We start from the raw sequence: 27488 nt of genomic DNA, 5'->3' as shown, positions 1-27488 counted from the left end.
TTAGGCCGCCTCAGTACAGCCCTGTGTTCTCTGTGCAGGTATTAATGGAGGAGTGGCTCCTCGGCTGTTGAATGCTCCCTGTTAATGCTTTACTGCTTTAACTGTATTCATTTTTCTAGACTCCTGTCTGCACAAAATGCAATAAATGATTTTATTACACCCTTCACTACTTGCATGGGGAGTTTTCACTTGCTTCCAGGGTCTCCACAGCTATTTTGCACTTGGCTGCTACCCTTTCCATAAGCAGGAGCAAGTCCTGACAGGGAGCAGCAGATTGCAGAAGAAGCAGAACATCAGGACAGGAACAGCCTCTCCCTGCCCCACAGTTCCGTGATTAAGCTCATGCAAAGATGCTTTACCTGTCTGTGGGCTTGTGGAGACAGAGAAAGGCACCTAGCCCAAAGTGGCTGGAGGGAAGCCAGCAGACAGACACACTGACACCCCTCCCACTGCCCCGGAGCCACCAGTTTACTGTGCGAGAATGAGGAGCACGAGGTACTTGCAACCAAAGTGTTACAACAGAGACAGACTCTTGTCACAGCACCCACAGCGAGGTTCGTACACCTTCTGCTGAGCACACAGCGCTGAGCACAGCCGATCTGGAGGGGAGCAATGGCAAACACAGTGGCACAATGGATCTCAGTTGTACTCAAGCTGTCAAGTGTCAAAAATGCAACAAGACGTTTTTCCTGTCTTTTTATTAAAAAGTAATGTCCTCTTGTTAACAGCACAGAGAGAAAAAAAAAAAAGCTACAACACAAACCGCCTGGGACACAGAAAATCCTCGGCTCCAAGAACAGCGCTTGCTTAGTTTCTCTGGGCTCTCTGCAGGAAGCCCACAGACTCTAAGGCTGTGATGGGGAGGACGAAATCATTAAGAGATGTTTTGTGTTCTGGTATCAAAGTATGTTACTGGTTAAAAACACCGTGAAGAATCACTGGCCAATTTTCTACTCAACTGTCTGCTGCTGCTTTCAAAGTGTTGAAAAAAAGTACAAAATTATGGTATTGCATCTTGGCACTGCCTCTCCCCTCTGGCTGGACAAACCAGCAGCCAACAGGGAGATGAGGTTTGCGGAGCAGACACTCACCCCCGGGAGGGCCGGCAGCACCTCAGCGCAGCTGCAGCTGAGCTGGGGGGGCTCCAGTAACCAACCGTCCCAAAGCAGGAAATTCATATGCCAAATTTAACAGATTGATCTTAACAGTGACCACTGGGTGTAGGAAAATCGACAGACCATTTACAATGTCTGCCTTGGCTGGAAGCTCGTGTTTCAGATCTGGTGCAGCGCTCAGACCGAAGCTGCCCGGCACGGTGAGGAGTGATTCTCTGCCTCTGCCGAGACACAACGGCATGGCCCCAAGGTACTGAGCAGTGGCCAGACCTGTGCTTCAGGAGTTCAGCTCTAGCACTACTGCTGGACTTGCCAACTGGCTTATATACCATTAAAAAAAAAAGCAAAGAAAAATAGTGCCCATTCCAAAACAGGGGGTTCTCCAAGAAGGCCCGGTCAGGGTACCACTCTGTTCAGTCCCGTTTCATTTCCTCACCGCTGACCCAACACCACAGTAAGACCATTCAGCGAGAGCAGGCTGCAACATGATGGGGAGATGCACCGCTACTGGGAGTGAGGAAAATGCAGAAGGGCTGTCACTGCAGCAGCTTCTGGGACCGGACAGAACAACCGAATATCCACAGTGGCTCTGAGCACCTCCTGCCACTGAGACAACAGAGCACACTTCTGCAAACACCGCTAACCAGACCGAGGTGACGACGGGCAGCGCGAGCAACAGCAGTGATGCCACTGGGCTGCACTCTCACCGAAACAGAGAGGACATGCACATCCCGGGGCACGTGTCCCGTGTCAGGGACAGGGGACTCTTTGAACAGCTCTAAGTATGGAATGACAAAGGGGAGGGGAAAGGGCCAGGCAGGTTCAGCAGTGTCACTGGTAGGAACCCATGGGCTGCTGGGCGGAGGGCCCGGCTCGCCCCTGGCCCACGGTTTGGCTCACCAGGTGGGAGAGCGCACGACCGCTCTGGATAAGGGTGTCCAAGGCTTTCTGTACACTGGGGTTGTCAAAGTTGATCCCAGAAGATACTGGCCTCTGAGCAGGTACATTGCCAGGTGCAGGGAGGCGATTTGGGTGCTGACCATAGAGTGACTGAGCTTGTGGAGGAGCTCCAGGTCTTGGACCTGCATTTCTTGAAGGGCCCTGGAGGGCAGGAAGCTGTGTGCTCGGAGTCTGCAATCTCTGCTGAGCCTGGTTTAAATTTCCTGCATTCATTGGTGTGGGCCAGGCCTGACTGCTGGCTGTGTTAGCAAAGTTCTGGTTTGGAGTGCCGCCTGAAGCGCCCACAGGGGCTGCAGAACTGCTGTTTGCTACAGCAGCTGCTGTCCCGCTGTTGAAGAGACTGAGGATTTTTGCTTGAAGCTCCTGCTGAGGATTAGAAGAGGACACTGGAACAGAAGGAGCAGGGACCAGAGGCTGTGAACTCTGATGAGCCTGGGAGCTGGGAAGGCTGGACTGACTGCCCAGAGATGGTCCTGAAGGTGCCCCCAAAGGCTGTCTTGACATGGGTGCTGGGAAAGAAAGGAAAGAGGGTTAAAGCTCTGCAACTGCCCTTGAAGGGGCACCTGAAGAGAACTTGTGAAAGAACTACCGAAGACACCCGCATCAAAGAACAGACACCCTCTGGGGAAACCAAACCACTCGGCAGAACTGCTGCCCTTTGTGTAGCGATCAAACCAGTGACAGCAGCCCTGGGGCTTCCCCGAGAGAACCCAGAGCCACCGTTCTTTCACGTGAAACATAGGAATCATCTCAGGACCCCCAAGGACACGTCCATCTCCATAAAATGAGGCGCTGTGTCAGGAGTTATGGCACTGGGACTCCTCTGCAGTCCCAGGAGTGTTTTTGGGTCCCAGCCCACAGAGCTCACAAACCAGACGATGTCTGGGGCTGAAGAACTTACCTTGCGGAGAATCAGCGCTTCCCCTCAATAACCGTTCCTTCCGGTCTCTCAAGTAATTAATGACTTTATCAATCTCCTTAGCGGTTAGATAGCGGTTGTCTGCCAGCAGGTTCAGGAGAGTCTGGATGCCGGGCGGGTGCCCCCCTCGGACACCCTCATCCGCGGGGGGTGGGCGCTCCTGCAGCACTGCTTCATCTGCCATCTTGGCCGCCTGCCGCGCGATCTCCTCACGCTCCTTCTCCCGGCACTCGGTTTTGTAGCGCTCGTAGTTCCTTGCCACCAGCACCATGGCATCAGCTTGGGGCATGTTGCGGTGTTCTGCGCAAGGAAAAGACACGTTTCAGGCAAACCAAAGTGGCGTTAATGCGTGGTGCCTCGCCCTGTGCACACAAGCACGTCCCACTCTGCTGGCAGGCACCGCTTTGGGATCGCAAGCCTGGGCTTGCGAAGCTCCTACAGCAACGCTGCCGCTTCCTGAGCCCACAGAAGGCTCAAGGCCTCACTCAGCAAGGCCAACCTTTTCCTCCATGGCCAAGGGCTCTGAGAAGTTTTTGTATCAGGCCAAGAAGTGTCTTTCTTGCCTCTCACCCAACTAAAAGGGAAAGCAGCTCCCTCTAGCTCTCACATAAATTCTCCGTGCTCCAAGAGGAGACAGTTCCAGCCATTTGACTGCTAAAGCCTTGAACAGAGCCAAAACTTGCCCTCTGAAGGTTGCTGGGGTTCACAACTTGCCCCAAGATGCAAAGGCTGGTGATGTTATGTGCTAAGAATGCAGCCGAGATTCTCTCTTGGCAGAAATTAGACAGTCCTTTTGACAACGGACAAAAAAAGTATTATGGAAACTTGTAAATAATGATATTCACATGCATGACATAGTGTCAAGTCATTAATAACTACTTATGTCACAGTAAGATGAACTTTGTCCTGTGTGACCCTGCTTGACAGCAAGTGTTCTAATGCAGCACTCTGAGTGGCTCAGAGTGACCAGAGAGCAACACAGCACACGGAGACCTTGGTACCTTGTGGGGTGCCAAACATGATGTTAACAGTGCAAGAACGGTGAACTTGGTGCTGCTGGGTGATGACAATGGCAAAAGGAGACCCTCCTCTGCTGACATCGTCCAGGGCTTGCGTCAGTGACATTTCCGTGTTGAGGAAGATCAGGTCCACCACCATACCCAGGTCCCGCACCTTCCGCCCCACCGACTCCGCGTATTCCCTGCCAGAGCAGAGCCAGAGTTCAGTCAGTCCTGCAAAACAAACCCTGCCACATCCCCCCCTCAGCTCACACTTGCCAAACTTCACAGTGTTTAACAGGACAGTACCAAAGCAATCTTATTACGATAACACCAAAGCCCATATCCTACCCTTATTTTGATCTGAATCAGTCAGTTCAGTTTAACTGAGAGATTACAAACCAAGCCTCAGCTTAGTTGAGAAACAAAGAGTTTGCAAAGGGATTTACACTATTATAAATTCACTTACACATAAATGTGTTGAAACCAAACTCATTAAGTGAGATAAGTTATCCCTGAAGAGATCCAAGGGGTAGAGAGCAGAACAGGCAACCCACAGGAGTCGGGTACCTGTGCTGTGTTCGGTATCCTAACTGCTCCAATGTGCCTTGTCCTAATTCACTGCAGCACAGACCAATTAATTTTCAGAGGATAACTGCCCATCCATAAACATTCACTTGAGTTCCAAATACATTTTCTCTTGCTCTTTTGCTCTGCTAGCTGGTTTCTGCTCTAACCCAGCACCAACTGTCCCACAGACTTCCCCTTCCAAACCCAAACCACAGCTCCTACAGCTGAGCTTAAAGCTTTCACGTCTTTTTCTAAGCTGCCATACTAACTGCACAGGCATTCTTTCCACACTTTCTGAAAGAGGTTCAATTTATCGCCTTTGAATGTCAACTTTGTGATTAAACCTTTTCCCCTGCCAACTGTCCTGTTAAGGATTCCCAAGCTACGCTGATCATGTATCTAAGTCACTTGGGAGTCACCTTTGAACAGGTCTACAGTAGGTGACATCAGTTCTTCAATACCCAAGATTTATTAACGTGTTCCAGCTCTTACGGTTTGTAAAGGCACAGACACCAGCAGTGCCACCGTTGCAGCCCATCCCGCTGTCCCCAGCACAGCGCCCACTCTCCAAACTAACCACACAGTAACATTTTTGACACAAGTCCCTTTGACTCCAAAAGTTGTTTCAAGTCCTGACATTCCACGAGAAAGTGCACCATTCTCCAGGGATGCGCGTTTCTCCCTAGATCAACACTCTTGCATTCAGCACACCAAAAAGCCACACTGTGTTTGGGGGGTATGCCTCACAAGTGCTCAGACTGCCACATGAGATGGCCCTGGTTACCCCTTACACATGCTGTTGGTATCATTCACGACCACTTTCAGCAGGAATTTTAAACATCTTCCATGTTGGATTGACAGTATGGACGGGTACCTGACCTTGAATCCACTCTGACGGGAGTGCTGAAACGTACACCCGCCTGCCTGCACCCTGACACTGCTCTGTGCTACCTGCTCACTGCCACGTATTGATAATTCCATATTGGTCACCCATGAATAACAAGTACAGGCCACTACAGCCTGTCATGACATGAAGGGTAGGTAGAAAAGTATCAGGACAAAATATAGTGATAAGTGACAAAAAGGCCGTAAGGGTAAAGCACAAGATACAACATGTCTCCATCTCATCAACATGTATTCCCAGAACAGCAACAGGAGCGGTGGCTTTCTGAGGGCTCTACAGCCGCGCTCCACAACCTGTAAGACAAACAGTCTCAAGGCCAGACTAAGCTTAATTCCATTTTCTTCTACCATGCAATAATAAAATTGGTCATAACTATTTTCTTACTTTGTCTGTTTATTCACCACTATCACAGAACAATCCACAGGTCTCTCTGCATCGAAACGTCTCTTGATTTCCTCATAGTACTGACGGTACAGCTCCTCTCGGCGTCGCTCCTCACGCTTCAGGCGGTCTGAAAGCAAGTCACAGGGACAGAAAAAATTTTGTCCTTTGGAGCTGCTTGGAACAATGAGGTGCACACAGCCAGTCTGTCCATCTCTCAACACCCCGCATCACGGAGCGCTACACACTGGGCACTGCCGGCATCTCTCGCAACCTCCCGGAGGGACAATGTGAATCTGCCTGTTACAGCCTGACAGGTACTCACCGTCTGAATTCCCTGGTGCTCTATCAAAATGCTCTTTGTAACGGTCGTAGTAAGAGTCATCCTTCCGCCGATAGTAGTCTTCACGGCGAAGGTAACGGTCATAACCTTCATCTCGTCTGCAACATTTACAGAAGAACAAGGGTTTCCATGCTCCAGCACGATCTCAGGCAGTAACTTTGGTAAATGCATCACACACCTTCTTCCAGTTTAATTTCTGAAGTACCCACCTGTTCCTCACAAGACACAAAATGGGCACTCAATGTCCCCAGCCAGAGAAATTTCCTTATCTTAATGCCTGACACCACTCGAATCAGCACAGCCACTGCAGCAGGATCACCATAAAAACGTGTTGGCAAATACAATCCCAGGGAAATTACCTGTACATGGGATCCCGAGGGTCTCTCATATCCCGTGGATCCCTGTATCGGTCGTACAGCGGCTCCCGTGGGTCCCGAGGATCTCTGACATCACGAGGGTCCCGCAAGTCTCTCGGATCCCTGATATCCCGTGGGTCTCGCAGGTCCCGTGGGTCCCGGTGGTCTCTGGCATCACGCATGTCTCTACCTCGAATGTCTCGAAGGTCTCTGGAATCTCGCCCATTTCTACCATCCCTGCCATCTCTGGGGTCTCTCCGTGGGCTCCCCCGCAGCGGGGAGCGGTCGCGTCTGCCATCCCGGCCATCCCCGTAGGCATACGGCTCTCTGCAGAAAACACCAGGGAATTCTGTCAGACTGCTAACAGCACGAGCACTGTCATCCCCAGGTCTCTCACCTGACGTGCCAAAACAACCCTGTTCTCAGCAGCTGAATCCTCCCTCCTAGCCCACAACTGCAAGAATTGCCCAAAAAACGTATTTGTTGAAGCAGCCTCAAGCAGCTTCTTAATTCTGATGTTTATCACAGGCAAACAAGACCCAAAAAGCTCCTTAATGGAGCATCACTAAGAGCATAGAGCACCTGTGGAAGAAGTGAACGGGCACCTCAGAAACCACAGTTTCAAGGCCTCCGGCCTCCAACGTCAGCCACAGATCATCCACCAAACATGGTTTTACAAATTCAGTGAGAGAATTCAAGGTGCTGAAGCCTAATAACCACAAATATGCAATACCCAGGAGCATTCAAGGGATCCATTAAAGTCACCAGTCAATGACAGCAGAACACCTGAAATAATTTGTTATTTGTATATGATTTTAAAAGGAGCTTGTTGTGACAAAGACACTGTAGGTTCCATGGTGTGGTTGGGTTTGTGCTGCTAGCAGAAAGCAAGGACAGCTACTGCTGGGTCCTGGATTTGCAGGGACAGTTTCCGTAGAAAGCCAGTCTTATGCTCACAATGCCCTGTGTCAGGAGGGTATAAACCAAGCCAGCACGGTGTCCTGGGCAGCAGCGGGCTCCTTCACACCTGAACCATCCATCTCCTTCACACTTTGTACTGCACAGTCTTCAGAGGCAAGGCAGAATAATGTTCCAGTCTTAATATTTTCCCAAAACAGTAGGCTATTTCCAGGTCATCTTTTGTTTTCCAGGAAAAAAAAAAAAGTAACACAACATAACTTCATTGTAGTCTAAGCAAAATATAAAAAAATCTTGCAGAGAAACGACTAAGCTTCATGAGTTTGGAATGTTCTTTCCCCAAGATACTGACAACCATCAGAAAAAAGAAAAAACAGCTTTTTGAATCTTTTTATTTCCAAAACTTGACAGACTTTGAGTCCTCTAGCAGCCTAATCTAGTTTATGAAAGATAAGCAGAACATAGAGCATTCACGGAGCAGGCATCTGGGAAGCAGCGAGGCAGTGGGACCGAGTTCCGTGTCTGAGGACAACACGAGGTGGATGTGCAGGGATGTGGTGGATCTGGGATACACCGAGCTGGCATTCTCTGTTTTTATGTCAGATACAAAACATCTTGGGAAAAACTACAGAGTTGCCAACAAGAGCATACCTAGCCTCTTCCTGTAGAAGAAACACTGTATTTGCACGCCAGGTGTAAACTCCTCAGCCTCTTGGACACACAAATCTGCCTTGTTTGTGACCTATATTGTAACCACATCCCATGACAGATACATGTCATCGCCCCCTTCCCCCCAGCCTAAAGTGAACGGTGGCAGAAGCTCAGGAGGAACTTCCGATTTGCTGTGATGGATGCTGAGTAACTGATCTTTCCGTAGCTGTAAGACCACACAGGAAAATAGCCAGATGCAGTGTAATTGTTTGGCATATGACATTTATTCCACCTGGAGCGGAGGTGACCAGAACAGGCCACATTATCTGCAGAGACAAAACGGTGCAGAATGAACAATGCACAACTGCAACGAAGCATAGATGTGGCGCGGGTCCCCTCTGCTGCGGCACCTGCATCACTGCTCTGCTGCTCGCGGAGGTGGCACCGCAGTCGCTGCTTCCACAGTCTGCTCCTGCACCCGCTGGATCCCGCCGGCCCGGCACCAGCAGCCGTTGCTTGCACATCTGCAGTACGGCCCAGAATCCACTGCCTGCACCAGCACGGCCACAGCTGTGCCCATGGTGCTGCTTGGGGCCCAGTGCTGGTGACACAGGACAGCCGTGGTGTCTGCAGTGCCAGTTGGAATCCAGTGCCTGTCCCTGGCACCAAAGCCTCTGGCAGCCGCAGGGGTAGCACAGTCCACAGCCCGTGCCCACGGTCACACACGTCCGGCGCTCCTCAGGGCACCTGCTCTCACATACATCAGGGTGACATCGGCGCTGCTGCCCAGCCCTCTGCAGCGTGGTCCGAGGACCAGCACTTGTGGCTGAGGTGTCTGCCCCGAAAACCTGCATCACCGCTCCACACTCCCAGCGTCACACACCTGCAGTGCCACCGAGGCCAAAGACGTGCCACCGGTGCCTGTTGCTGTGCTGGCAGCACTTCTGGGGCCTTGTGCCAGCACTTGGAGCACCTGACACTGCTGTGTCTGCACTGGGACCCACTGTGTGCCCGAGGCACGGCTGGGTGATGCCCACGCCACGGTCTCTGCAGGAGCATCTGGCCCTGTGCAGGATAAGTGCATCATGACTCAGTGATGCCAAGGATGGCAGCTACTCCTGCTTTGGTTTGTGGTGGTAGGTTTCTTGCACAGAAGATGCACACCTCACATCAAGCTGTAACCACAGCACGTCTTCCTGCGCTCCCTAGTAACACCATGGAAAGGAATGTGGAGTTGTCCTGTGACAGGACAGTCCGTGTCTCTGCTCACCTGTGGCTTCACACACAGAGGACATTCAGGAGCCGCATATGCGGTGCCTGCAGCAGGTGGAAAAGCAGAAGCTGGCAGGTACACATCATGGTCACTGCGCAAGAGACGTCTGCTCTGCCTTGTGCTGCGCCCACACGCTCTTTTCCAGTCCCAGTTCAGCACTGGAGCTTGCTACACCAGAAGAGGTAAGATCCCGAAGTCCTCTGCAGCACAGCACTGGGAACGCTACAGGCCCTCGGCCTTCCCTAGATCTGCTTCAGCTTCCCTGAGATTTGAGGCGGGAGCCAAGGTCAAGTGTATTCTTCCTGACAAGTCTCTTACAACCTGTGCTGCAAACAACGCCTAGCTGTAGTAACAGCAGACACGAGGTTTCCCTTGTGCCTCCGTGGTGTCAGTGCCAGATGGGCTCGGAGAGGTGGAGCAGCCACGTCCCGACTGTCTCGCTCGAGCGTCTCCATTGGACTGGGGAGGTGGCGGGAGGGAAGAGACACAGACATTTAGCACAGGCTGCTGGGCTCAACCCAGAAAGCCCGACCTTCCTAGTATAACTCACTGCTTCCAGGTACTTTACCTTCGTGCCGGACTGGACCTTGATGAAGCCTTATTCATATTTCTTCTTTCCACTGCTTTCTTAATATCTGTAAAGAATAATCAACCCATCTGTTCAATGCTATGGAACAAAAAAAAGATCATCAGCACAATTCAAATGAAAGCAACTTAAGCTCAACAACATCCAGATGGTGCAAGAAAAACCATTCAGCAAGGAGACATTGTCATTTTGACAATTTTTTATTAAGTTTAGATAGTACAACATCATTAAATTTTCATGGATTTCTCTGATTTCAAAATAGGGTGGACAGCTCAGGTGAAGTTTTAACCCTTTATGTTCAGGCCTACAGTCAGACTCTTCATTCCATAAGAGAATCTCTTTCTTCTGCAGTCCATGAGCGAGCAGAAAGCAGCTCACGGCCTCCAGGAGAAAAAGCAGAGTCTGCAAAGCCCCAAGAAAGGGAGTGGAGTGGATGGCCAGCGCGGTCTCACATTCCCAGCCAGCTCTGTCTGGTGGAGCACACCCTACCCTTGCTGAACACACCCCCAGTCCTCAGGCGGCACATGCAGCTGGGACTGAGGAGCCTGCAGCACCAGCTCCCCGGGAACTCAGCGCCGTGTAACCCAAACGCTGCTGCTAACGGAGGCGAACCGAGGCAACAGATCAGGAAACTGAAAATGGGTTGGCTTCAGAGCGTCTCCATGGAAAACACCATTAAGTGAAATACAAGGAAGTAAGAGCTGGAGAAACAGCCTTGTCCTCAGCCAGAAACAGTGGAGCTGGCAGGGCGCGCATGGCTCTACTGTGAAGAAAGCAAACCTCCTGCGCCAGCCATCGAGGAGAAATAGTGTACTGGGGGGACAGGAACAGACAGAAAGGACTGCAGATGTTTCACTCTGAAAACCTTTTAAGGAAAGGAACAAACCACCCTAGGTCCTGTCTGCTCCCTGAGAATCTATCAACAATTAAAATTTCTTATTAGCTATTTACATTAACTTTTTTCAGACTCTTGCAAGTGAATAAACATCCCATAATATCTTCAGGCAGACTCAGTCTTAACATCTTCTGTAACATCCCAAACTAACCTTCATTACTTGCAAGATTTAAACTGGAATTAAGGGGTTAGTTCTAATTTGTGCTCTCGTTGTCAATCAAGAAGCAGCGTGTTCTCTTTTCTGGGGGGAGAGGCAAGCGCAATGTGAACATTCACTGCAGCGCAGAACAACATCCCGGAGCAGCCGCAGCCTCTCCAGAGCAGAGGCAGCTGCACTGGCTGCTGCCAATGATTAAATTCCATGGACATTTATTCCCTACACAGTTTGACTCATTACAGATATGAAAACACTTCTGTCAATTTGTGGAAGTATTAGTATAATGCAACATTGGAGTTAAACTCTCCCAAAGCCTCTTACTGTTTCATGTTATTAGCAATTATATTTAATACTCAGACTGCGTAACTGAGGAAACTGTTCTCCTTGCGTTTATTTAGTTGAGAATTTCCCTCCCACCTTAAAGTCAAGTATTATCTTTAAGCAAGACACTATCTGCTTTCTTTGGTTTAAGATTATTTTTATTTTCTGTTTTAAGATGCCATTGCAGAAAACTATTATGATTTTTACACTCAATACCATACATTTCTTTCAAATTCAAAAAAGTACTTAAATCTGAACAAAAATATTTGACTAGAAGAAAAAACACCTTTGACAGGGATCCTTCTCTTGTGCAAAACGAACAGATTTAATAACATTTTATTTAATGCCAACAGCATTTACATGTTAAGTATTTTAACACTGACAAAACTTCTGAGGGAAGGAGAAAAAAAAAAAAAGTCTTCTGTCCCGAAGGATTTTGAGATGACAGGGCCACTGTAACCATACAGTGTCACCTCCTGAACAAACACGCATGACAGTTTCTTGAATCACGTTCCTATCCCAAGTGCAGCAGTGGCACTGAACTGGAGCTTCTCTTTTAGCAAAACATCCAATTCCAATTTAAAAGTCTCCAAAGCACAGAAACCACCAGAGCTCAAATAAGTTATTCCAGAATTAAATGGCTTTGCTGTTAAAAAAAGCTATTTATTTCCATTTATGGACTTGTCATACTTATGCCTACTAGATGAAAACTCTCTTGTCTCCAGTCTGCCTGTAACACACAGATCACATCACTCCTGTATCCTGAGGCTTTTGCTAGGGCTTGTTCTTCAACTCTTTAAGACTTTTTCAGATTTTTCTGAGGCTTCTCCAAGGTACATTACCCTGTTTGAAGCAGGCACAGCAACACTGAGCAGCCCCACGGTCCCACCTGCAGCTCACTGGGCTGAGCCTCTGCTTGGGCTTTACTGACAGCTTAGCTCTGCCAGCACTGGCTTAGGAACAAGTTCAGCTCATTTCACCATCACTGACTCAACCTTCATCATTTCACTCTCTTTGTAAAACATTATCATGTGTTTGTTTTCCAAGTCACTGACAACAGCACTTCATGGCCAGGAATCCATTTTTCCAGAGCAGCACTCAAAGCACTGAGCAATTCCATCTATGTGACACCAAGATTCATTTGAAATCCATTTAACCCTATCTTGGTTTTAACTGTTCTAGTTTATTAATCCAATCAAACGTCTTACAGAAGATACTGCTCCTTTCAGCCATAAAACTGGCAGTACCGTGAGTCAGCCAGGGTTTATTTGGCATTAGTGAACCCCTCAGTGAGGTGAAGCCCGTTTGCTGCAGAGCCGATCGCTCACCCCAGCACAGCCACAGCCACATGCGGGCGCTGCAAACCCTGTTTCCAAGGCTGTGGAAACCCAACGCTAACGCCTGGCAGGGCTTCACCTCACTGAGCCGCACAGGTGCTGGTTTGCTGGAGAGTGGCACTTTTGATAACTGCTCCTTTGCCCTTTTCAGTTTGCTACTGAAATGGAAATTATATGAAAAACACCTTCTGCTTCTTCAAAAATAGAGAGCAGGAACATTAACTGAAGGCTAGGTAGTCCCTTCCCGTTAGAAATGTTATCATTTCCAGACAGTTACACCTCAGCTTCTAGAACAGCCATAGTTGTTCCTGTTTAAGCTCCCAGACTTTAGCAATGTCAGCCATTATTTCTTCTTGTATTCTACCCTCCTTGCCTACTTGCCTCTCTTTCCATCTTCAAGCTCATATTTGCTGCTGTGTACACATCTGCCCACAAGGCATTTTCATTCCTTTCTAAGTCAAACCACTTTTCCTCAAATTAGTATATGCTTCCTTCAAAAGTAATTTTTTTGTTTGCATTTAATAGATTACTCTTAGATTTCTAACCACTGATTTCTGTTTAAGTTTGCTCCCAATACATTTAAGAGAATTATTTTCATCTTTATGAAAATGGCCTTTTGAAAGCACCTAGTATTTATCGCACTACTTACAGATTGATTTTACATGTGCAAAAAAATAATCCAAGTTAAGATTACTTATCTAACAAGGCACTAAGTGCTGTGACCAATTTCTCTGAACCTGTCAAGATGAAGCGCAATATTGGTTTACAAATGTTTTTAAAACTAAGCACATTAACCTTTTCTTACACAGTGTAATAGAGCTTTTGAAATACTAACACATAAAAATAACTTCAGTTCAAGACCTGGGCAGCAAGAGAAAATACTGCAGGTGAACCACACAGCACTGACAGCAAACAACTCGGAAGGCAAATCCATAGCCCATAAAGCAATTCAGAGTAACGGCAGGCAGGTCTCACACAGCGCTCTGTCCAGAGCTTCACACCAAAGCACCTTCCACTGAACGCATGCTGGGTCAGGAGAGCGCGGAGCAGTGGTCCTTACCTAATCTATACCCTTTATAAAGGCGACCATTCTCACCGGCCAGAGCGGCCTGGACATCTTCTAGATGGTCATACTGCACGAACCCATAGCCATGGTACATGCTGAGGGCTGGAAAAGTTAACAGCAGGGCAAGAGCAGTTACACGATGGGACAGACTCCCCGCGCCCCGGCCGTCGCACACCCCAGGAATGGCCACTAGTGTCCCGTGAAACCCGCGCCTGCCAGGGCCAGAACGCAGAGCTCAAACACTCTGAAATACACTGCGCGGATCAGCTGCCTTCTGACAAGGCAGTGACCCATTTGATGAAGAGACTAGGAAAGCATACTGTAACATCACCCTGTGACCCCAAAAGCTAAAGCAGAGCTGATACATACACGTTACATTTCAGCTGTATCGAAGGAATCGCTTTTCAGAGAAAGTGCAGGCAGAGGAAATTACCATTAAAAGGTCACTTTTTAGGCACAACATCAGTAACTCCTCTCATCATCATCAAACAGCATTTGACAAGCATGAAAGTTATATTTCTCACTGAATTCCCAGCCACAAAAAGGCATAAGATAATATACTAACCCCTGATTTTGCCATATTTTGAAAATAGCTCTTCCATTTCTTCACGAGTCATGTAGTCTGTGGGCAAATTGCCGACAAAAAGTCTTCTCTCTAAATCCTGAGGCTTGGTGCTGTTAGTGAAGTCGCTCTGATTGATGCTATTGCTCTTGCGTCCTTGAGCCATTTTGCTTTTGTCCCAAATCCAACTCTTCGCAAAAAAGAAAAACGGCCATGCATATAATTTCAATCCATGACACCAAAATTAAACTGGAACAAGATTAAACTTAACAGCTTTGCAGACTAGAAGCCAACTGGGTCTGCTTGACGCAAACTTCACTCCAGAGAAATTTAATACAGGGGATATAGAGGTCTGGCAAAAACGTATAGCGCAGCATTTTGGTTGAGCTTTTCTGTGATACCGAAAGGTAGCAAACCTAATTATTTTGCAGATAAGTTTTAATGGTTTAACTCCAAACTGAAATGCAAATAAAACTCATTTTCCACTAAAACATCTTAACTTTAAGCTTTTCAATACACCCATTGTTGTCACGTCTATTTCTTTAGTCCAGTGGTAAGAAGTGTTGAAATTTATGCAATATTTTAATGCGCGGAGAGGAAACACTCATCACAACATTGCATAACGGGACCCAAATATTTCAATGCGGGCTCTGAACAAGGAAGCACCGTTTAAATGCTCTAAATAACCATGCTCGGATCACTTTTCTAAGTGTGAAATCTGAACTTCCCAACCCCAGAAAACACAGTTTCTCCCTCATCCCCCTCCTGAGCAGCATATCCTGGTCCCCACCAAAACATCGGCTCCCACAGCAGGCGGGTCCATGGCTGGAAAGTACCCACCCAGGTCAATGCGGTACTGGCACCTCATCCCCGCAGGGAGCACACCTGGTCACCCACACTGGGCAGACAGAGCCGGAACACCTGCACAGACCTACCCAGAGAATCACAGCAAAAAACCCCAAACAAAAAAACCCCCACAACATAACATGTTCTACCAAGCACGAAAAAAATTCCACCAAACCCCACCCAGGATTCATACTTTCTAGTTTGAAAGTTATCATTACGTAAAGCTTATTAAAAAAAAACCCCACACAAACATGCTGAAACTTTCAAGAAGAACTTCAAAAGTTTGAAAACTATTTGATAAAGTCGTCATACTTCCTAAACGTTCATCTGCAGAAATGCAGGATGGGATTTTCCATCTATAATATGCAAGAAACCTGGAAAAAGAAAGCTGATAAAATTGAGTATATCAACAGAAACTTCTGCTGTTAATCATGAGATGCCAACAGCCAACACACTCCCTAACAGCAACCTGTATTCATTACAATTTGAAAGTAGCCTCTACATAATCAAGTCAAACATCCAAAAATACAAAACAGCTCTACATAAGTACTTCTACAACACTTAACCAGCATGAAAGGTACACCTACTCCAGATTTGAGACATAAAATTTTGTTGGTTTATTTGTTTGTTTTTAATATCAATCAACTGCATGTTTGTATCACTTTTCTCTTTCTTTTAGGAAACCCTGCAGGGACTGAAGGCAGAGAACGCCTCCCAGTCCAATAAACGTTTTAAAATTAACTGAACCGCCAGAACAGGGAGGACAAAAAAAACCCCCAACGCTGAAACCAAAATCAAACAAAAAAAGCCATTTCTTCTGCCATATTTGCCTCACTTCTCCTGTAAGTTTGTCTGCACACACAGTTTTACCTTCCCTGTCAGAAGTACCAAATCTCGTCCCATTTTTCTGTACAGAAGCACTAGACTTCTATTCTACTATTGCAGCTCAAATTCTCTTCAGCTGAGGGGAAAGAAGTTTTCAGAATTCTCCCAAAATGAAGTGGCTACAAAACACAGAAAGATCCATCCAGTCCGAGCCCCTCTCGGAGCAGGGTGGTGTCACTGGTTCCTCCAGGCGGCTCCAACACCATGGGACGGGCCACAGAGCCCCCGCTCGGGCAGCACAGCCAGCGGGATGTCACACAGGGCAACAGGAGCTGCCACTGCTGCTGGCAGGACGCAAAACACACGGTGTGAAAAGCAGTTAAGAAATTCCCTTTTCTTTTTCTGAAGGGTGAGGATAGTGGGTGATGACCGCAAAAGAGGGTGCAAGAGCTTTCCATATGAAGAAAAACAGGGAGCTATTTTCCCCACTTGCAGGTCACTTTTAAAACAGCAATATATCCCAAACACTCAAACAGATTGAATTACTAGAGAACTTCTATAAAAGAGCATTTACTGCCTCTGACCATTTTCCACTTGGTAGGTTATACAGTTAAGGGCCACTCAGCAATCACGAGACCAGAATAACTGAACGTTGTCCCAGCTTTAGGCACCAGCCCACTGCACACCTGGCTCAAAGATGCCAATCCCCGCACACGGGAACTGACCAGGCCCTACAGAAGGACAGTCCAGCTCCGGTTATTGCCAGTAAATCCTCTGGAAGTTCGATAAAGCCACATTACCCTAAAAATCTTCTCTTCAAAACCAAAGTTATTAATAGTGCTACAGCTTCAAAAAGCGACACAGAGCTGAAGTGGATGTTGAAACTGATGTGACACAAGTGAAACATCACACAGAGTCTGCAAAAAGTTCCCGGGCAAAGCAAAACCGCAGCCGGCGCCGCAGGACGGAGCGGGGCCGAGGAGCTGCCAGCGGGCCCCGGGCAGCGCCCGGCGCTCGGAGCCGCTGCCGGCCGGGACCCGCACCCGGGCAGCGCCCGCACCCCCGGGCCGCAGGCGGACGCGGGGCTGCCCCCGAGGGAACGTTCGCACGGGGAACGGCCGCCCCGCCCCGGACCCGCCGCTGCTGCGGGGCCGGAGCCGCCCCGGGCGCTCCCGGCCCCCCGGCCGGGCCCTCGCGGCTCCTCAGGCAGCGCAGGGGAAACCGGGGAGCGAGCTGCACTGCGGCCGCGGCCTCGCCCCGGGCCCGTTCCCCCGCCACGGCCGCACCCCCGCGCTCGCCTCCGTTATCCCCGCGCACCGGCCGGACCCGGCGGAACAGCCCCGGCGAGCTGCGGTCCCTTCCCGGACGCCCGGGCGGGAGGCGGAGGCGCCGCCCGCCCGCAGGCCGCGGGGCACGCCCGGCGCGGCGCCGGGAAGGACTCAGCCCTCCGCGAGGTCGCGGTGGTACGTCTTCAATTCGACCGCTCCGCCGCCCGGAGCCGCGGGCCCCGCCGCCCCCCGCTGCCTGCCGGCCGGACTTACCGCCGCGCCGGGCCCGCTCCGCCTCAGGCCGCCGCCCGCCAGGACAAAGGCGCCAACTGCCGCTGCCGCACGGCACCGTCGCAAAGCGGAGAGGAAGCCCCACCGGGAACGACGACGCCTCGCGCTTTGCGGCGCGCTGACGTACCGCCCGCCGCCATTCCTGCCGAGGCACAGGCCCGGCGTGCGGCGCTTGCCTGGCTCCCGGCGTGCCCCGCGAGCCCCCGGCACCGCAAGGCAGGCTGGGATTTGTAGTCCCGCGGGGCGCTACGGGCCGAGGCCGCTGGGTGGCGCCACCAGACCCCGCGCGGGGCGGGGCGGGGCGGGGCGGGGCGGGGCGCGGTGCCCAGGGCCGGGACCGGGACCGGGACCGGGCGGCCGGGGCTCCCACCGCCTGAGCAGCCCCAGCTGGGCGAGGACCACCGGGCCCTGCCGCCCCCGGACCCCTCGGGGCTGGATCGGGGCCGGGAGCACTCGGAGCCACAAACTCGTCCTCCTGTGCAGCCAGTGCCTGGAGCTGCGGGGACTTCCCAGGCCCGACCCGCAGGAGCTGGGCCCAGAAATCCCCTCCCCACCGTTCCCTCCGTGTCTCTGCCCTCGAGACTCCCCTGGGACCCTTTGCACTCTCGAGTGCGTCAGTTTTGGGAAGTGAGGGCAGGACGGGGAATCCAGAGCACGCGGTCCCGCGGCTGCCCGCCCGCCGTGGCTCTCGGGGAAGCACCGTGCCGTGCCTGCCCTGCCTGCCCTGCCTGCGCTGCCTGCCCTGCCTGCCGTGCCTGCCCTGCCTGCGCTGCCTGCGCTGCCTGCCCTGTGCCGGAGCAGCAGTTGGCCCGGCAGAGGCCTCGGACAGCCCCCGAGCAGTGACCGTAGTGGCTGTTCCTGCAGCGCGGACATGGGGGGACGAGGTGGCAGCACCATGTGTGACCGGGGATGCTGAGGTGACAGCTCCCTGCCCGGCCGCACGCTGCGGTGAGACGGGGAGCCCGGGGAAAGTCTCCAGCGAAGGCAGGGGAGCCTGGAACTTCCCCAGGGACCGCTTGGGGACTCCTCAGAGGGAACTGAGCCAGAGGCAGGTGGCCTGTCCAGGCCTCCAGCGCTTTTCCCCCTTCCTATTTCTGGACTGACGTATTTGTAGGGACTCTGCGCAGAGGCCAGGGGCTCTCCAGGGCCATGTCTCTGAGCTGGGAAAATGAAATGAAATCTCGAACTTGTGCCTCAGGAATGGGGCAGTGGGGCCAGGGCAAATGCTTTCCTCGCCGTGGCCCGCAGGTGACTCTTGCCCCTGCCCGCTCCCCATTCACCCCAGGAAGCGCAGGCAGCGGCTCGGCAAGGCTGGCAGGGAGCAGGCAGGAGCCAGCTTCCCACCTCGGGTGGCAGCAAGATGTTCGCACAGAGCCACCGCGGAGGGACTCCCAGCCCGGGCGGCAGGCGGGGCCCGGCCCAGGTGTCCCGCAGGGACGGCTGCTCCTGCGCCGGGACGGCGGCAGCGAGCCTGGGTGGGCGCCCTTCCCGCTGGGCCCGGAGTACGGGCGGGCTGGCGGGCGCTGCCCCGGCCGGGCGCTGCGGGGCTCCTCGGGGCTGGAGCAGCGCGGGGAAGCCCCGGGGCGGCCCAACGCCCCTTCCTGGGCGGGAACGGGCCGCTGCGTTATAGAGCGGGCGGCCGCAGCTCGGGGCGCAGCGTCATGAAGCAGCTCGGGCTGCTGGGGCTCCTCGGCGCGGTGCTGCTGGGCGTGAGTGGGGCTGGGGGCGGGCAGGGCGCAGCTCTCCTTCCCTTTCCCCCTCTCTCCTTCTCTTTTCCCCTCTCTGATTTTCTTTCCCGCTCTCCCTCCCTCGGGGCTGCGCCTCGGCCCGCAGCCGTCGGGCTTTCCGGGAAGGGGCACGGTCCGGCGGCGCTGGCCCGTCCCCTCGGCGCGGCCCGCCCCCGCAGGAGGCCCACGGGCAGGGCCGTGCGGAGCCGTGCCGAGCAGCCGGGTCCTGCCTCGCCCGGGACCCCCCGCCGGGGCGGAGGGGAGGGCAGCGCGGGCAGGACAGGCAGCGCGGGCAGGGCGGGCAGGTCTGTGCCCGCCAGCCCCTCAGCACGACCGTACTTTCGCTTTTCACCCGCGACAGCGGCGCCCGGCGGGGGCTGCAGCCCGGGCCTGTCCAGGCTGGGACGGGGGTCGAGCCCCCGCGGGCAGGGACGGGCAGCGCCGAGCCCCGGGGCTCCGCAGCCCTGGGCACAGGCCAGGCTCTCGGACGGGGTCCCCCAAGCCCGGGGCGCAGTTTGAGAGGCCGGGGGGATGCAGGGACAGCCCTGCCTGCCTCCGTTTCACTTCCCTTTCTGCCCAGGGTCGGATGCGTGTGACAGCGGGGACAGTTCCCTTCTGCAGAGTCGGGCGTCCCCAGGTCGGACCTCCCGGTGTCCCACAGCCCCATCACTGCCCGTGGAGCCAGGGCTGCCCAAGGGGCCGTTCGGGGGTGGGCAGTGCCCCGCGCCCAGCCCTCCCGCAGCCCCACTGGCTGCAGGGCTCTGCCGAGCCCCCGTCCTGCACTCTGCGACGGTCGGGACCTGCCAGGCTGCTGTGGATGGGCAGTGCAGGGCTCGCTCTGTGCAAGGGTACGGTGCTGTGGGTGCCCTCCTGCTCCAGACTGGCCTGAGATCTGATTCCCTTCCCCAAGCACAGCCCCCTGCAAGGAGCAGCAAGAAAGGGCCCTGGCTGACTTTGCGTGGACGATATACTTGCCTGGGGCTTTCCTGCCTCTAAGGGGCAGTGCATCAGCCTTGGGAAGGGGTTGGCAGTTAACACCGCTCCCCCTGCCCAGGACTGCAGCACCGTGGGCAGGGGCACAGTGCGATGCGAGATCAGCATCTATTAGGAAACCTGGGGAAATGTGAGGCCACCCTACCGGAATCACTGCCACCCCACTTCAAAGAGAGTGCTGGTGGCATCAGGCAGTGCAGGCGGCTCTGCTGCGGTCTGTGGTTAGCGCAGGCATGGGAAGAGCGTTGTGAGGAGCCCTCACCTCGGGTCATGGGTTAGCACACAGGTTAGCACGCATGTGCTCGCAGAGGTGAGGCAGTGCCTGAGTGCTGGGGAGTGGCATGAATTCACAGGTCTTGTTTCTTCCAGTGCTGGGAGCCTGGTGATGCCATGAGGTGCTTTGACAAGCAGTATGAACACAAGGGCAGGTGCTGCAACCGGTGTCAGCCAGGTACGGAGACCCCTACCCCGTCCTGGGGCCCCAGCACCCGGCTGTGCCAGGGCCCCCTGCCCAGACACCGCGGAGCAGCTCGGGGTCACCGGGCCCTCACCACCCTGTTGCCAGCAGTGCCAATGGCTTCACCTCCCTGTGTCACCTCAGTGCTAGAGCCACTGGGGACCTTGGGTGCCCTTGGTGATCCCCTGGACCTCACTGAACCTGCCACAGCTCTCTTGGGACTGCCTGTGCCCCTGCAGCCACAGGACCCCATGGCATGGGCAGCTTGCAGGGAGAGTGCTGCCACTGGCACTACCAGATCATGATGGTGTTTACCAGATCGCGATGGTGATTGCCAGCTCCTGCTGTCACTGTCTGATCATTTCCCAGTCCTTGTAGTGCTGGAGGCAGTGAACAGCCCCTCTGCTCTCATGCCCCATCACTCAGCAGTCCTCCCCAGCTGGCCCTGTGCAGTGTGTGCAGCCACAGGACAAGCTGGCACCTGCAGCCCTGGCTGGTGGAGCAGCATGGGGCTACTGAGCAGCGTGCTGCAGTGACCATGGCAACCACAGCCACCAGTGCTCCCCTGTCCTGCTGGCAGAGCTGCTGCTTGGAGAGGGGGAGAATCCCCTCATCCCCTCCTCATCAGCCTGTGTTGCAGGGGAAAAGCTGGTCTCTGAATGCAACAGCACAGAAGACTCGGTCTGCACCCGCTGTGAGAGTGGACACTATCAGCAGGGCTGGACCAGGGAGAAGCACTGTGCCCCACATGATATCTGTGATGACAGTAAGTGCTCCCTGTGCCCACCAGCCCCGGGCTGTGGGGGCTGCAGGGGCTGGTGTCCCTCAGGCTCACCTGCCAGGTGCCTCACCTTGCCCACTCTCACTCTGCCCAGACACTGGCCTCATTGTGAAGACGCAAGGAAACGCAACACACAACACGGTGTGCCAGTGCCGGGCCGGCATGCACTGCTCTGACACCAGCTGCCAGACCTGTGTGGAGAACCAGCCGTGCCAGCGCGGCTTCGGCTTTGTGGCAGGTGAGTCTGACCAGCTCCTCCCTCTCCGTGAGACCGCTGCCCTGGCAGCACTGACCTCCAGGGAAAGGGGAACTCCCGCAGCAAGGTACCCGTGGCAGGGCTTTGGGAAGGCTCTGCCTGCGCTGTGCCTGGCAGCATTGCCACCGGGAGTGCTGCTTGCCTGATCCCACAGCCCCGCACCTCCCGCAGCCCGTACTGACCCTCCTGCAACCTCTGCTCCTCTCCAGCCAAGGCTGTGGCCCGGATGTCATCCCCCTGCGAGCCCTGTGCAGAAGGCACCTTCTCCAATGTCTCTTCTAAAACCGAGCCATGCCATCCCTGGACAAGGTATTATCTGAGGGCTGACCACATCCTCTGCGCGTCCCCAGCTGCACCCCATCCCCGGGACCATGTCCTCTGCTGCCAGCCTCCTTAGTGGCCTTGGGAACTGGGCAACCAAGATGGCCTCTGAGGGATACAGCATTGGGCTGGCATAGGGCACAAGCAAGAGCAGCAAAGCTGTGAGCACAGTGAGGTCCAGGGCGACGTGGCTGAGCTCAAGGCAGACATCCAGGCGCTTGTGACCGTCCCTCAGCATGTGTGTGGAGAGCATGCCCCTCTGGGGATGTCCATGCTGTTGTCTGCAGTAGGGAGCAAAGGATGAGGGGTTACAGGGACCCTGTGCCCTGTCCAGGCTCTCCCTCCCCGCACGCTCCTTGGCCGCAGTCATCAGCAGAGGCACCAGCCCTCTCTGTGGGGAGTCTGGCCTGGAGAATGCCATGGGCTGGCAGGTCATCCCCGTCTTTAGAAAGCTGCTCGAGGGTTAATCGCACTCCCTGGAAGAAACGTGAGCCTTATTTCCAGGCTGAATTAGTCTCGCTTCAGCTGCCAGCCATTGGATTTCACTTTGCTTTTATCTGTGCCCAGAAATTACCTCCCCATGGAGCCACTTGTAGCCTGTCATCGAGTCATCTCCAAGCTGTTCTGCAATAGCTGCAGTGCCTGAGCCCTAGGGCCTCCTTGACCGGGCAGGTCTCAAATATCTGCTTCCTCTTATGCCTTGTCCCCATCTTCAGCAGTTTCAGCAACTCCAGACCAGGGCCCTGGGTGGGACACTGCCATGTACCTTGGGTCTGTGGCCCCCGGCAGCACCCAGCAGACTCAGCACAAGACGCAGCCCTGCAGCCTGCCCAGCCCCGGCCATTCCTGCTTTGTGGCTTTTCCGTGTGCTCAGCCTGCTGCTGTGGTTACCTGGTCTCATTCTTCCCTGCAGCTGTGAGGAAAAGGGGCTGGTGGTGAAGGTGCAAGGGACAAACACTTCGGATGTGATCTGTGGTAAGTGCCTGCTGCCTGGGGCTGGGCTGGTGCTGAGCAGAGATCTCCTGGTGCTCCAGCTCCTGCAGCACTTGGAGGAGCTGGCCTGGCCCGTGGGTGTTTTTGGGAGAGAAAGTTCTGACCACACTTCTGGAATGATCTCTTCCTGCCTCTCTCTGTCCCCGTGAGGGATCCCCGTGGGACTGGGCCTGGGGCTGAGGCAGCTTGGGGCACTCGGGGTCTCGGTGGAGCGTCATGGGGGTGCTCACTGACCCCATCTCCCTTGCAGAGTCCAGCAGGCGCTCCTCGCTGTCTGTGTTGATCCCCATCACGGCCGCAGTCGTCACGTGCCTCCTGGGCATCTGCATCTACTGTCTGGTGCACACAGGTGAGGGGCTGGGACACGGGAAGTGATGCCCTGGCCAGGGGGCCATGCAGGGCTGAGGAGGGGCCAAGCAGGGAGGGTGGCGGCGGCTCTGGGGATATGGCCAGGGCACGGCTCCCTGAGCCCCCCACCCTGCCGAGTCAGCGGACTCTGTCCTCGGGAGAGGCACGTTTGTGTTGCTGCAGCCCAAGCCGGGCCAGCTCTTGGAGGAAAGCGCCAGTGCCATGTGGGTCCAGCCCGGCTCCCGTGCCAAGTGACCACTGCTCCAGCCTGGCAGTGGCAGCAGACGCAACACGAGCTGCAGGCCCTGCGGTGCAGCAGCACCAGCTCTGACCCTTGAGAGCTCACAGCAGGGCAGGGATGCTCCCCCCTGACTGTTGCCTTCTCTGTCCGTCTTTCCATCCAGATCCCAGACGACAGAGGCAGAAGCAGGTGAGTCTGCCCAGAGCCCTCCTCTGGGTTGGGGTCCCTCCTGGGCACAGCCACGCATGTGCCAGCAGCAGGGCAGGGGCTGGGTCTCTGCAGGGTAGCAGGAGGGGTGGTGGCTGTCCTGGGGCTGCCTGCCTGGGACAGAACAGGGCTGGGGCAACCCTGGGATGCTGTTGGCCAATGCTGAGACATGAGGGACCTGCACAGAGTGAGGCCCTGCTCTGCACAGGAGCGTGGCAGGAGCCTGGGAAAGACGTGGCCGCAGAGGTGGGGGATGCAGCTGCCTGCCGCTGACCCCTGCCCCTGTGCAGATAGGGACCAGGAAGCCCAGAGAGCTGGAGGACCAGCAGCAGCCCATAGAGATGGAGGAGGAACCCTTCCCTGTGCAGGAAACCCTGCTCAGGGGCCAGCCCGTGGCCCAGGAGGACGGCAAGGAGAGCCGCATGTCGGAGCAGGAGAGGCCGTGAGGGTGCAGGGCGCTGCCTCCGGCAGGAGCACAGACCAGGCCAGCACTGTCTCCTCTGTCCCCTCTCCAGCAGGGAGAGAAATCTGGCATCTGTCCTGGCTGCCAGTGATGATGTGACACTGCAGTGGACCATGGCACGCCCACCCCCATGGGGACACCGCAGCAGCGCCTGTTCTGGCCGCCCGCCCGGGTGTTGCGGCACGGTACAGCGCGGCTGCTCGCCCTGAGACCCCCGGCAGACCCCGGGCTGCCCGGAGCACGGGGGCTGCTGGTGCGGGACCCCAGCGGCAGAGAAACTCCGCCACCCGCCCAGCGAGGCTACGGCAGCGCCCAGCTGGGCTACCCGTGCGAGGGTCCGTGTGGGCCGGGCTTCGGTCCCGCCGCGCCCGCAGCCCCCGGGCCGGGACCGCCCCCTTGCGCCGCGGCGGCCGGCAGATGGCGCTGCGGGAGCGGCGGAGCGCGGCACGGCCCACGCGCGGGTCCGGGCTCCCCCCGCCGCGGGGCGCGGGGGCAGCCCCCCCGGCACGTGCGCTGGCGGCGGCACGCGCTGCTGGCCACGTGCCGCGCAGGCCACGCGGGGGGAGCGGCCACGCCCGCGGCCACACCCACGGCGGGAGCGGCCACACCCACGGCCCGTGCGCCGCGCCCCGCGGGGAGCGGCGGGACTCGGTCGTTCCGCATCGCCCCCCGGCAGAAGCTGCGATTAAACTCGTTATCCCGTGTGCGTGAGCAGCGCGGCCCTGCAGCGCCCCCGCCCTCCCCGCCCGGCTGCCGCCCCCCAGCGCTCCTGACTGATGGTCCCAGCTCTGCTGCGCCCGGGGGATGCCCTGGGACAGGTGCTCCCACGGGAGGAGGGAAGGGAAGACGCCGCGACCCCAGAGCCCCCCTACACCGTCCCCCAGTCTCCAGCACACCCTGAGCCCGGGCGTGCTCCCCCTGCATCCGCAGCCGGCGTTCCCCGAGAGTGCCAGGCAATGTGACAGCCCCACCGCCGAGCCCTGCCTGCAGAGCGCACAGGAGCTCTGATCCAACAGCCCCCCTGCCCCCTGCCGCAGGGGACCGGGCATACGGGCAGGGCTGCCTGCAGCGGGCAGGCTCAGTCACCTCGCCTTGCGGGGCCATCGTCACCTGCACCGCGTGGGGCCCGTGTCACTGTGCTGGGCAGCAGCAGCAGAGCTGCTGTGGGCCCTGTCTCACTGCCGCGGGCTCCAGGTACCGGGGAGCAGCTGCAGCTGATGACCCACCACCACCCAGGCACACAGAGTGGCCTAAGAAAGGCCATAAATCCCAGATCCAGGAGCAGCTGGAACACAAAATGATTTTTCACTGTAAAGGCAGCAGCACATTGTTTAAGGCTCCTCTTAAAATCTAATGTTAGGTTTAATAAGGGAGATAAAAGCCTGTCAGCAGCTCTCCCCCTCAGAGCTCGGTGCTCCTGGCGGTGCTGGGGGTGGTCCCGGGGCTGGGCGGCATCCCCACAGCACCAGCCCAGTGAACCCCCTGCCCCGGGGACAGACGTGACCTCGATTCCTGTGGTCCTGCTGGCAGAGAGGGACAACATCCCGCAGGCCACAAACACAGAGCCTTTGGCCCCAAACGGCCCCCAAAGCACCATCCCCTGCCTGGGCAGCCCCTCGGGCTCACTGCCCCCCGGCACTGACCTCCCTGCCTGCACAGTGTGTGTAACACCCGCTCTTGCGTCTCAGACGTGCCATCTCATTAGCATGTCTGTCCCCAAAAGTGAGAAGGGAGAGTGCGTGAGACCTAATTGAATGTAGCTAATTATTCACTCCGCAAATGCTCTGTTTAAATGGGATTGTGAGGGACAGAATTACTCATTCTGAAAAGGGGAGAGAAAGAGAGAAAGACAGAGAGAAAACAAATAGAGGCGGATGCTGGAGCTGCAGCTCCCTCTCTCCCCAGAATACCAATTACCGGATGAAGTGATTGTATAAATCTTCACCAAGTGAACGAACTGTACTAGTCACTTACTCCTGTCCTCTTGTTACGAGGAAGCAATGAAAAATCATCCCACTCTCCAGTCCAGTTCAGGGCTCCCAGTCGGTGTCTTGGATGCTGCTGACAGCTGGGGAGCTTGTCCCGGGGCTTTCCCAGGTGGGGGTTCCTGCAGAGACAGGGCTGAGCGCTTGGCAGAGCTGCAACACACTCCCGCTCTCAAGGTCATGCTGCCCGCCCTGGTGACACCCGGCCTGTCCCACGCTCCCCACAGGAGACACCAGGACCCCGCTCACCACAAGGCACCCAGCACCCTGGGGGGCTGGTTTACCAGGACCAAGGCCACCCAGGCTCCACGTCTTGCTGCCACCAGGAACAGAAACACTGCAGCCCTGCGACCACACTGCTGCGAGGACATCCTGGGACCCTGCACGCTGCAGGTGCTGCGCTCAGCTGGGGGTGAAAGCTGCTGGAGAAGTTGTGCGTTGGGTCACTGTGGGGAAAACAGACCAGCAGCAAGTCAGCAAGGAGAGGGCAAAACCTCCAGCCTGTCCTGCCTTGTATGGGATGGGGATTTAATTGTCACCAGCAGCGAGTTTCCATGCACTGGGGATGTGCATGCGTGGGTGTGAGGGAGAGATAACATTGTCATCATAACAAATGCAGCTGTGCAGCTCCATTCTGTGCTTATTGGCTTTCTTCTGTTTATAAATAATTGCAGGGACACAATAGACTTTTAAGACTGCCAAAGAGTTTGTCTCCCTCCAGCAACCATATTGCCACAGTGCTGCCACCTTACCTGCTTGTAGAAAGATGAGGGTGGGAAAAATATTTACTGTCAGGGATATTTGTCATCTGCAAATTACCTCTGCCTACAACGTGCACCGGGGTAGGCCTGACAGCGCTGATGTGTATTGCAGGCATGAGAGCGCCAGGTACCTCCATGCTGCCCCAGACCCACCTTAGCCTCCTCCTCATGACCTGGCAGGGTGGGCAGCTCTGTGCCTGCAAATCCACTGTGCATGCAAATCCACACCATGGACTGCAACAGCAGCTCAAAGGGATGAGGGAAGTGGCAGATGATGCTAAAGCAGGTGCCCAGCAAGTGGCTGATACAGAGGGGCACCTTGACAGGACACCTGGAGCACTATGCTCCAGGGGATTAGCTCAGAGGTTTGCAATGTTTGCAGCACCTCTCTGAGCACACACCTGCACCCCCAC

The 27488-nt window shown here is 55.0% G+C and overlaps 2 protein-coding genes across 6 annotated transcripts; one reads left to right on the top strand and one right to left on the bottom strand.

Moving 5' to 3' along the window:
* Positions 1-696: 696 nt before the first annotated feature.
* Positions 697-17606, bottom strand: NCOA5 (nuclear receptor coactivator 5). Of its 2 annotated transcripts, XM_065645590.1 has the most exons (8): positions 17525-17596; positions 9957-10023; positions 6550-6873; positions 6173-6288; positions 5851-5977; positions 3996-4195; positions 2977-3294; positions 697-2584 (listed from the first exon to the last, which is right to left on the bottom strand). In XM_065645590.1, the coding sequence occupies exons 2-8, from the start codon at positions 9992-9994 to the stop codon at positions 1947-1949; spliced, it is 1761 nt and encodes a 586-aa protein (XP_065501662.1). In that variant the 5' UTR covers positions 9995-10023; positions 17525-17596; the 3' UTR covers positions 697-1946. The 2 variants fall into 2 exon arrangements, with proteins under 2 accessions (XP_065501662.1, XP_065501664.1); XM_065645592.1 differs by lacking the exon at positions 9957-10023 and having other exon boundaries at positions 17525-17606.
* Positions 17607-19100: 1494 nt separating this feature from the next.
* Positions 19101-26985, top strand: CD40 (CD40 molecule). 4 transcript variants are annotated; one of them, XM_065645604.1, is made up of 9 exons: positions 19101-19251; positions 20632-20713; positions 21360-21485; positions 21595-21738; positions 21966-22065; positions 22991-23052; positions 23321-23419; positions 23823-23848; positions 26542-26985. In XM_065645604.1, exons 1-9 carry the CDS (start codon positions 19204-19206, stop codon positions 26728-26730), a joined length of 876 nt encoding a protein of 291 aa, XP_065501676.1. In that variant the 5' UTR covers positions 19101-19203; the 3' UTR covers positions 26731-26985. The 4 variants fall into 4 exon arrangements, with proteins under 4 accessions (XP_065501676.1, XP_065501678.1, XP_065501679.1 ...); XM_065645606.1 differs by lacking the exon at positions 26542-26985 and adding an exon at positions 24382-24730; XM_065645607.1 differs by lacking the exon at positions 26542-26985 and adding an exon at positions 24157-24730.
* Positions 26986-27488: the final 503 nt, after the last annotated feature.

This window comes from Caloenas nicobarica, chromosome 15, assembly GCF_036013445.1.
Source record: "Caloenas nicobarica isolate bCalNic1 chromosome 15, bCalNic1.hap1, whole genome shotgun sequence".
NCBI classification, from domain to species: Eukaryota; Metazoa; Chordata; class Aves; order Columbiformes; family Columbidae; genus Caloenas; species Caloenas nicobarica.
This window is presented reverse-complemented; position numbering and strand designations above follow the sequence as displayed.

Excerpts from the sequence above, each read along its gene's own strand:
- NCOA5 (XM_065645590.1), bottom strand. The coding sequence starts at position 9,994 with ATGAATAAGGCTTCATCAAGGTCCAGTCCGGCACGAAG. Across the intron at positions 4,196-5,850 it reads GTGGTGAATAAACAGACAAA|GGAATACGCGGAGTCGGTGG; the intron begins GTAAGAAAATAG and ends CTGCTCTGGCAG. Across the intron at positions 2,585-2,976 it reads AAGCGCTGATTCTCCGCAAG|CACCCATGTCAAGACAGCCT; the intron begins GTAAGTTCTTCA and ends TTTCTTTCCCAG.
- CD40 (XM_065645604.1), top strand. The coding sequence starts at position 19,204 with ATGAAGCAGCTCGGGCTGCTGGGGCTCCTCGGCGCGGTGCTGCTGGGC. Across the intron at positions 19,252-20,631 it reads TCGGCGCGGTGCTGCTGGGC|TGCTGGGAGCCTGGTGATGC; the intron begins GTGAGTGGGGCT and ends TGTTTCTTCCAG. Across the intron at positions 20,714-21,359 it reads CTGCAACCGGTGTCAGCCAG|GGGAAAAGCTGGTCTCTGAA; the intron begins GTACGGAGACCC and ends CCTGTGTTGCAG.